Source organism: Myotis brandtii, unplaced genomic scaffold (genome assembly GCF_000412655.1).
Source record: "Myotis brandtii unplaced genomic scaffold, ASM41265v1 scaffold698, whole genome shotgun sequence".
Taxonomy (NCBI): Eukaryota; Metazoa; Chordata; class Mammalia; order Chiroptera; family Vespertilionidae; genus Myotis; species Myotis brandtii.
The window spans coordinates 1744290-1753117 of NW_005370731.1; the positions used below are offsets into that span (position 1 = coordinate 1744290).

General features: G+C 58.4%; 1 protein-coding gene across 6 annotated transcripts in view; it reads right to left on the reverse strand.

Annotated features, from left to right (window-relative positions):
• Window positions 1-3734: 3734 nt before the first annotated feature.
• Window positions 3735-8828, reverse strand: part of KDM8 (lysine (K)-specific demethylase 8) — a 24642-nt gene continuing 19548 nt past the window's right edge. For 3 of the 6 annotated variants that reach the window (XM_014529851.1, XM_014529849.1, XM_014529853.1), the window contains 3 exons: window positions 5806-5955; window positions 4810-5161; window positions 3735-4277 (listed from right to left, as the gene is read on the reverse strand). In XM_014529851.1, the coding sequence (XP_014385337.1) occupies window positions 4859-5161; window positions 5806-5955 (453 nt within the window). In that variant the 3' untranslated portion in view covers window positions 3735-4277; window positions 4810-4858. The remainder of the gene's footprint in view (window positions 4278-4809; window positions 5162-5805; window positions 5956-8828) is intronic. The other 3 variants (XM_014529850.1, XM_005882087.2, XM_014529852.1) reach the window with 2 other exon arrangements.

The window sequence follows — 8828 nt, forward strand, 5'->3', positions numbered from 1 at the left end:
AGCTCCGATCGGATACTCGCAGAGGCGGGGACGGATGGTCCAATTGGCATTACCACCTGGGGCTCACCTATGGACCTGGGAGCAGCCCCTCAGAAACCACATGGCTGAGCAAACTGCAGGTGCTGTTACCAGGCAGAGAGTGAACTGTGGGCACCGAGTGGGTGGGGAGGCCTCCATCGGGGAAGGCAGGGTGCTCTGCCTGGTCCCCTCCATAAACCAGTGAAGCGGGCACTAGGAGTGGACGGATGACACCTGCTGGTGGGAGGCTCACCCTCCCAGCGCAGTCCTGTGTCCGGACCCTCATGCCAGCCTCCCAGGCAGTGAGAAGGCTGAGCTCTGTGAGCCAGCTGGGGTCCTGCCCAGTCCTCACAAGGCACGTGCCAGCCGATTGGCAGAGGCCTGTGGGTGCCCATGACTGACTGGGTTGCGGGTTCAGTTGTGTCAGGCAGGAACAGGCGCCATCCCGGCGGCTGCAGGACTTTTGGGAGGGAATGAGGGAGCTTGCAGAGACGTGGGGAAGGCAGGAGAACAGTCCAGAAAAGCCCGGGTGGTAAGAGTCACTCCTGTCACATGGCACTGTTGCCACCGTAAATGAACCCCAGCAGTTTCGGTCATCCTCAGGATGCAGCCCCAGGGCTGGCCCTCCAGGACTGCGAGGCTGCTCTCCCGGGAAAGGTAGTCTCCCAAATGCAAACCATGAAGAAGGGAGACTAGACGCCGGGGCTAAGAGCAAACCGACCCCCGGAGTGGGGGCAGGGCAGCTCTTTTGTCCTGGCAGGTGGCTGGTCTGAGCCGCCAGGGGAGGCAGGGTCTTCCTGCAGGTGCAGCTGAGTCCTAACTGTGACCCAGGAGCCGAGCTCCTTGCTGCGGGGACACTGGCCCTCCTGCTACCAGTCTCCCCTGGGCTCATACCAACCTGCACTTCCTGCGGACTCTGGGCCCGGCCCACCCAAAACCCGAACACAAAACCCCAAGTCCTTGCCTGGCACTCACGGCGGCTGTGATGGCCCTGCCCACTCCCTGCGCAGCCTGTCCTCTGCTCTGTGGCCCCTGACAGTCGCTCGGGAGTTACTGACTGGACCGACACTCCCTGCTCTTCGGATTTTCTGTCTTCCTTTCAGGCCCTTCTCACACAGCAACACGCAGCCCGCCTGCCTCCCTGGCTTAGCCCCGTCCTTCCCTCTGCAGCTGTAGCCAGGCCCCTGCCCACCTGCCATTCTCCCGCTGCCCCCCTTGCACCGGCTCCTCCTCACCCACGACCGACACTTTCCTGCCTCAGGACCGTTGCACCTGCTCTTGGAGCTCCTTCATGTCCCCACCAACCCTTCCCTTGTCACATTTTAACTTGTGACCCTGTTCTGTTGTCTGCATCGCACTCATCACTCGGCACGATCCCATTGTCACTGTCCTCACGGGCCCCCAGGACAGTGGGAACCACCACGGGAGGGGCCTTATCCGGCTCAGTCCTGTCCGATGGGCGGGCAGTGGGTCCTCGTGCCAGCACCTGCCCTGGGCTCAGGGAACAGCAGTTTGGCACTTTCCCCCAAGCTGATCTCAATTCTAACTGCATATCTAGGCGACGTTGGAGCCTTGCCCAGAGGACACGCCCATCTGACAAGGGGCGTTTGCTTGAGGTAGGCAGGCCTCCATGTCAGTTTTTTCAATACACACACACACACACACACACACACACATATATATATATAATTTTATTTCAGAGAGGGAGAGATAGAAACATCAATGATGAGAATCATTGATTGGCTGACTCCTGCACGCCCCCTACTAGGGATCAAGCCTGCAACCTGGGCATGTGCCCTGGACTGGAATCAAACCCAGGACCCTTCAGTCCGCAGGCCAATGCTTTATCGATTGAGCCGAACCGGCTAGGGCCACGTCAGGTTTGAATGATCTCTCCTCTGGTCCCTGTCTTTAGAATCACATTCCAGGTGAACCGCTGTTCTTCCACAGCGGCTCAGAGCAGGAGCGGGCAGCTGTGAAGGCTGGGCCCGTGGCGGAAGCTGGAGCCGCAGCCGCCCTCCCCTGTGAAGGGCGAGTTCCGCTCGAGACGCCCGAGTTACGCTCCTCCATGGCCAGCAGCTGCCATGCCTCACTACCTTCAGTGGTGCTATTTGCTGGAAATTCTTCATGTGAAGAATTAGGTGAGTAACTATTAATGATGCCAGAGAGGGGAGGAAATCCTCACAGGCAGTTGCTCAGAGCTCGACTCCACATTCTTTAGCTCTGGCGTTGGCCGTCCTCCGTGCACACTGCCCACCTGAGCTCACTCACCACATTAGCTCCACCGCCTGCCTCCCTGCCACCAGCCAGCTTTCCTGTGTTTATTCCAAGTCTCTGCTCAAATCTCTGAAACCCTGAGACCTTTGTGATCAAGTTCAATCTCCTTGGCCAGTTACATTAGCCGCCATTTCAGCTTTCACCACCGACTTTCCAGCCTCTCCTAGTGACCGGGTGGCCTGGGGTTTCTGGGCCTTCAGTTCGGGTCCTGGTGCTGGAGGATGTGGAGCTGACCAGCTGGGTCATCTCCCCTGGGGAGACCCACCTGCCGGAGGAGAGACTGAAGCCAGGGCCAGGCCAGCGGTGTGGCAGGAGGGAGCTTGGGCCTGGGCTTCCTCCACAGCATCCCTGTCACGGAGCCACTCACCTGCTTTGCTGTTTCTGCTTAAACTGCCTGAGCTGGGTTTCTGCCACCAGTGAGCCCCAGCCGCTGGCAGCCAGAGCCGGCACGGCCTCGACTCCATGACCTTTGATTTTATCCTGTGCCACGGCCCTCACCCCATCCTGGCCTCTTGCAATCCCAAACACAGGAGCTGCCCCCGTCTCCAGGCTCACACTGTGTCTTCTGTGTGTCCTTCCAGACGCCCTCGAATCCCCTGGTCCAATGCTTCCTCCTCCCTGTGACCACCTCACATGGTCCCACCAGCCTCCAGCACCGTGATTACTGCCAACGAATTGGACCGCCCCTCCCCTGCCCCCGCCGGCCTGCCCGAGGCTGGGAGCAGCCTGCTGCTCTGTCCTGTCCTCAGTGCCCGAGTGCTGCCTGCCCAGAACAGCCTGTGGGACTGAGCCCTACCCTGTGGGATCTGCCACTCCCCCGGGAGACATGTCAGAACCGCAGTAAACTGCAGGACACCCAGCTCGTGTCGCAGGCTTGCTTGGTGCCCCCACCAATCTGGTGAGCGGAAGTGTCAGGAGTGTTCCAAGAGCCTGGTGTGCACTGAAAAGGAAAACAGTGGGGCTTCTCCCTCCGCACCGCTGTTACAGGTGACGCCACCTGTATGGACCGGCATGTGTCTCCGACCGCCGTGTGCTGTCTCCTGGGACGGATTCCAGAAGAGGATGAGCAGGCCCAGCGGCGGGCGTGAGCGTGTAAGGCTGGGCTGCTGCGAGCCTGTCGAGCTGAACCCAGCAGGACATCCTCCTCTCAACACAGAGTAGTTTTAAACAAGCTGCTATAATGTAGCTGGGAGCTTGTCCTAACTGCATATTGTTGAGTATTAGTGAGACTGTAGAACTTGGTTGTTATTCCTCTTCCAAGGACACTTTCCCATTGAGTTTTAGAGAGATACACCGACTGATTGCCTCCCACACGCACTCCAACTGAGGATCGAACCCGCAACCCAGGTACATGCCCTTGACTGGGAATTGAACTCACAACCCTTTAGTGCTCGGGCCGGTGCTCTAACCACTGAGCACACCAACCAGGGGAAGATTCCACTTTTTTAAAGGTTTATTATAAGCTTTTAAAATTTCTTTTATGATTGGTTTGAACAGATTACTGTTTACCTCACGGTCATGGTGTGACAAGTGTCACCTGCAGGCAGTCCTGCATAAATGGCACTAATGGGGGACCCGTGGACGGCAAGCAGGCCCGGGGCCTTCCTGGTGTCAGCTGTGGGGATCTGCCTGCCTGTCTGCAGTCACAGGGCTGGGGGAAGTCTTAATGGCTAAACACAAACAACAAGCTACTTTATACAAACAGAACCAACACATTTATATGAACAAAATAAATGTACATGGAAAGCCTGACATCCGGGCCTCTCCCCAGAGAGCAGTGAGCTGGGAGTTGGGAGGCTGGAGCCCCCGGGGGGCAGGAGGGGCTGCTCGGTGCTGGCGAGGGGTTGCTTTCTTGCTTTGGGAACAGCCTCCTGGGAGGGCGCCCAGGGAATGCACCACGCAGTTCCCCGAAGGCAGGTCACACCTCAGCAGTGACAGCACGGAAACGGAGCTTGGAAACGGAGCTTGGTTGCAGTGTCGTCCTGATGTGCCAAGGTTGCAGGTCCATCCCCGGTCATGTGAGAACCAACCAATGAATGCATCTGTAACAAACTGATGTCTCTCTCTCCCCCCGCCCCTTCCTCTCTCCAAAATCAATGACTAAAATAAATAAATAAATAAAAAGAACCAAAAAGGATGTCCGTGGACTTCCCATTGCCCAGCGGAGGTCTGAGCTCTCCAGCAAGCTGGCAAGGACTCTCCCCGTGACCAGGGCCATGCCCACCTGGCTCCAGAGCCTGCAGGCTACGGCGTGGAGGCCCTGTCATGACAGCTGTGTGACAAGCATGACTGTCCGGGCTCTGCACACGCTCCACCTCCCAGACCCTCTGTGATGAGGACCAGTGCCCCGTTTTCCAGGTGGAGACACACTTGCCCAAATCACATGGCACTTAAGCCATGGGGCCCGGTTTGAACCCAGGCCGCCAACCTCAGAGCCCGTTTCCCAACATGTCAGGCCTTATGCCCATGCCTTGCCGTACGGCCTGAAATGTCCTGGGCTCTCGCTGCACACACCTGGCCAGCACAAGGCATGCCTATGCCCACCAGAAGCTGACGGAGAAGCTCAGGTCCAGGGCCCGCACGTAATGCCAGTATTTAACGGGGATGAACAGCAGCTCTCCCGGGGACAGGATGCAGGACAAGAACGGGGCCTCCGCAAACCTGGGGAACTTCTCCAAGTCGGGATTCTCCACGTCAACCTGGAGGGAGCAAACAAGTCACATGCCTGTCTCCAGGCGGTGGGGGAGGAGCTGCGCGGCCACGCGGGGCCCACCTGGCTGGTGTTGTGCAGAAGGTGCGTGTCATGGGGGTAGACAGCCTCGGACTCCTGCGGGGAATACAGGCGGATGTACTTCCTCCCGAGCACCTGGAAGAGAGCGACCCGTCAGTGAGCCGGCTGCGACCTCACCTCCCGCCGCTGCCCCACACTGACTGCAGGTCCCTGAACCCCCTCCCTGCCTCTCTGCACCTTCCACGCTGCTCCCCACCCGCCAGCCCCATCCCCACCCCCACCCCCGCTGCACATGTGCCGAGTCCAGCGTCTGTCCCTCCAGGTCCACTGTAGACCAGCGCCTGTCACTGTGGCCGATCGCTAGGCAGTGCTGTGACAGCCACCGTCCCAGTGCTTCACGTGGACCAGCTCCAACCCCACCGCCAGGGGTGGGTCCTCCCCACCACAGAGCACAGGGCTGGTGAGGCGGCGTGAGCTGCCAGGTTCACAAAGCGCTGGGGCCGAGTGGTGTGCAGGGGGCACCTGCTCTGTGCACCCATCCGCCTGGCTGGAGGCGTGTTCCCATCGGTTGGACCCTGTGCTTAGGAAACACTAAGGCGGCTGCACAGCTGCCCTCCCTTGCCCTCTTCCGGGTCCCAGGAAACCAGGGGCCGAGCAGCTGCTCCTCATGGGGAGGGTTCTGGCAGGAGAGGCCAGCCAGGCAGGGGCGGGAGGGGAGGCAGCCATGAGGCAGCACTGGGCCGGGCGCGGAGCGGCAGGTGCTCTGGAGCGGCTCCCACCTGGGCCAGGAAGTTCTGCTGGGGATCCTGGTGAAGGGGGGACACGGTGCCCGGGGGCCCAAACCAGGCGTTGATGGTGATCTCTTCCTCCTCCCCGTCGCCCAGGCAGCAGTAGTCAGGGATGCTGATGTCCTGCTTCAGCTCTGGGATCTGTGGGTGGCAGAGCAGGCGTGGGAGGCGAGGCCAGGCCGGGCACGCCAGACCAGAAGTCACAGGACTACCTGACAGAAGGCCAAATGCACGCTGTCCTCCTGTGTAATACACTACTGGGCCTCACTTGCTGGACAGGAATTTAAAACTCAATTTGAAAAATGTAATCATAGGGAAGAGCTATGATTTTATGTCAGATTTGTTTCCATGTCATATGCATTTTATGTGTCTTTCCTTTTAAAAACCCAACACCAGTGCTTTGTCTTTGTACTTAAGGATAAACCAGTTAGGGGCGTCCGGCGACATTTTCACTTAAATGCGCTCATCTCCCCTCTCAGGCTGCACAAGGGGCTCAGGCAATCTACGTGAATATAATTTCTTATAAGTGTGTCTTTAATGGGTTTAACTCACCCTTTTAAAAAAAATAAACCAGTTGGTAATTTTCTTTTTTTCTTTCAGTTAGTAATTTTCTAAAGAGTTAATTATTTTAAAAAATCAGAACAAAAAGAAAATGGGACTGACGATCACATCTCTGGGGGGAAGAGTTCCCAGATGTACCAACGGTAAAGAACGACGGCCGGCACGCGCCAAGTACCTTAGTTATAAAGACAGCAGACCGGGCACCCTGCTTGAGCAACTGTGGTAAGTCAGGGTTAACATACACAGTTCATTCAAAATTATAAGGATCCCACTACAAAGGACAAAAACGAGATAATACCTAGAAATGAATTAGATATAAAGGCGTGGTTCAGTCCCGTTAGCAAAAAATCCAAATGAGATGTCATCGTTTCCCACCCATCAGACTGCAGAGTGACAGCAGCCAGCGTGGTGAGGATGTGGTGGAAGGGGTGCCCACGCTGGGCTGCTGGTGCGCCACGTGGGAAGCCATTCAGATAGTGAGGCGGTCCTGTGCACAAGGCTTCAAAGCCTACGCGTCTGACAGATGGAAGCGAGCTGCGCTGCGCTCCCGGGTGGGGGGTTGAGGCTGTGATGTCCCGCTCCCAGGAGGAGGAGGCTGCCAGGAAAGCAGGTGCTGTGGGCTCGCTGCCCGCACCATCAGTGTCTGCATCTCGTCTGACGTCAGTGCGTCCGATAAGATGTACTTTAAGATGGTCCCTCTACTGCTTCCTCACCGCCCCTGCCTCCCCAGCCCACGCCCTCTTTTGGGCAGAGGCAGCCTGACATCTTTGCCTCAGGAGGAGGAGGAAAGGAGGACACTGGAAATCAAGGTGGCTTCCTCCTCTAAAAGCCCGGGAGGGTATAGAGCTGGCACACAGGCCGGGCGCAGGGACCGCCCGAGACAGACAGTCTGCGCTCAATGAGAGGAGACATTTTCCCTGCGAGCCCAGCCCATTTTGTACTCAACCAGACTTCCTTTATGGCTTTAACTCATGCGATTCTTTTTGGGCCCAGGCTTCAGTTTCCCTTGAATTTCCCAAAGCCTCAGGGCCACTGCCAGCGCGGGCAACCCTAGCGGTGCGGGCAGGGCGCACTGGTCCTGGCCTCATGTGGAAAGAACCAGCCAGCGGCTCCCAGTGAAGACACCTCTCACCCTGGATGAACCCACCTCCTGCCCCGACCCCCAGTGCCGGCCCCACCAGAGCAGCCTCCAGCCCCACCCCAAGGGGTGTGGGTCCCTCACAAGCCCCTGGCGGGGCCAGCTCTGAGCCCAGGGGCACTTCCCAGCTTGAGAGGGATGGAACCACCTCTGCTACTCGCCTCAGGGGCTTTCAGAGGAAGCGCCTGGTCTGAAGGTGCCCAGTGTCAGGTGCCAGGTGTCCTGGGCAGGGAGCCTGGCCACGCCATCCCTGCAGGGGGACTACTTCGAGTTGGGGTGCTGGGAACAGCTGGAATGTCCTGCAGGCACCCTGACCAGACCCTGCAGTCTGCGGTCTAAGTCTGTCTCAGCAGCCGGTGTAGACACAGAAACGCGTCTGTGGGCACTGCTCTGGGCTAAGGGAGAAGGCCCTGTCTGCGGTTTCCGGGATCACCCCATACCAGGCCCTGTGGGATGCTGAGCAGCTCACTGGTTCCTGATGACATCATCAGGATTTCCGAAAGGTGATTGGTTGATGTTATCAGAGCACTGGCCCAGGATTCAGAGACCCCAAGAGAAGAAAGCCTCCCGCAATATGACTTATAGTTAAAAGCAGGCCTAGTGCAGTCGCCAATATATCCTAAACCCGGGGCCTCTGGGAGGAAGTCAGTAAGAGACACTGGGCAAGAGGTTGAGTGGGCGGCCCTGAGCCTCGCGTGGGCAGAGAAGGCCCAGCGCAGAGGCCCCAGCCCCTCCGCCCCGCATGACGCCCCAGGGCCCGGCTGCTCACACTTCCCCACCACGCTCTGAACAGCAGAGGGGAAAACGCCCCTGGGACCCCAGATAAAGACTCCGGCAACAGCCAAAACATCTTCAAAATAATCACAAGCTGCCTTCTCTTCAAACAGCTTCCTCTTGTTCTCGTCCGATGGCTGCTCCCGGGCAGGGAGCCATATTCCTGTGGCTCACGGCCCCCTGGGAGGCCGTGCCCAGTGTGACTGAGGTCTCGGATCACACAGGAGGGGCTGATCAATGAGGACCCCCTCTCCTCCTAGCAAGAGAGTTCAGGAGGCAGGACCTGTGAGCCCTAATACGGGAGGCCTGGGGAAAAGACAACACGCCCACCCAGCCCTCTCTAACTTTGGGGTGGAGGTTCCTGGAGGCTGGCACAGCCCCTACTGAACCTGAGACCCCCCTACCCCACCCCGGGACAGGCAGTGAGGATAGCGCTGGCAGACAGGGGCCCAGCCCATGCTTGGCTGTGGTCCTGCCACCGACTCACTTGCCTGGCCTTGCCTCCTGCGGGAGCTGCCTTCCCTGGGCATTCCTGCTGCCC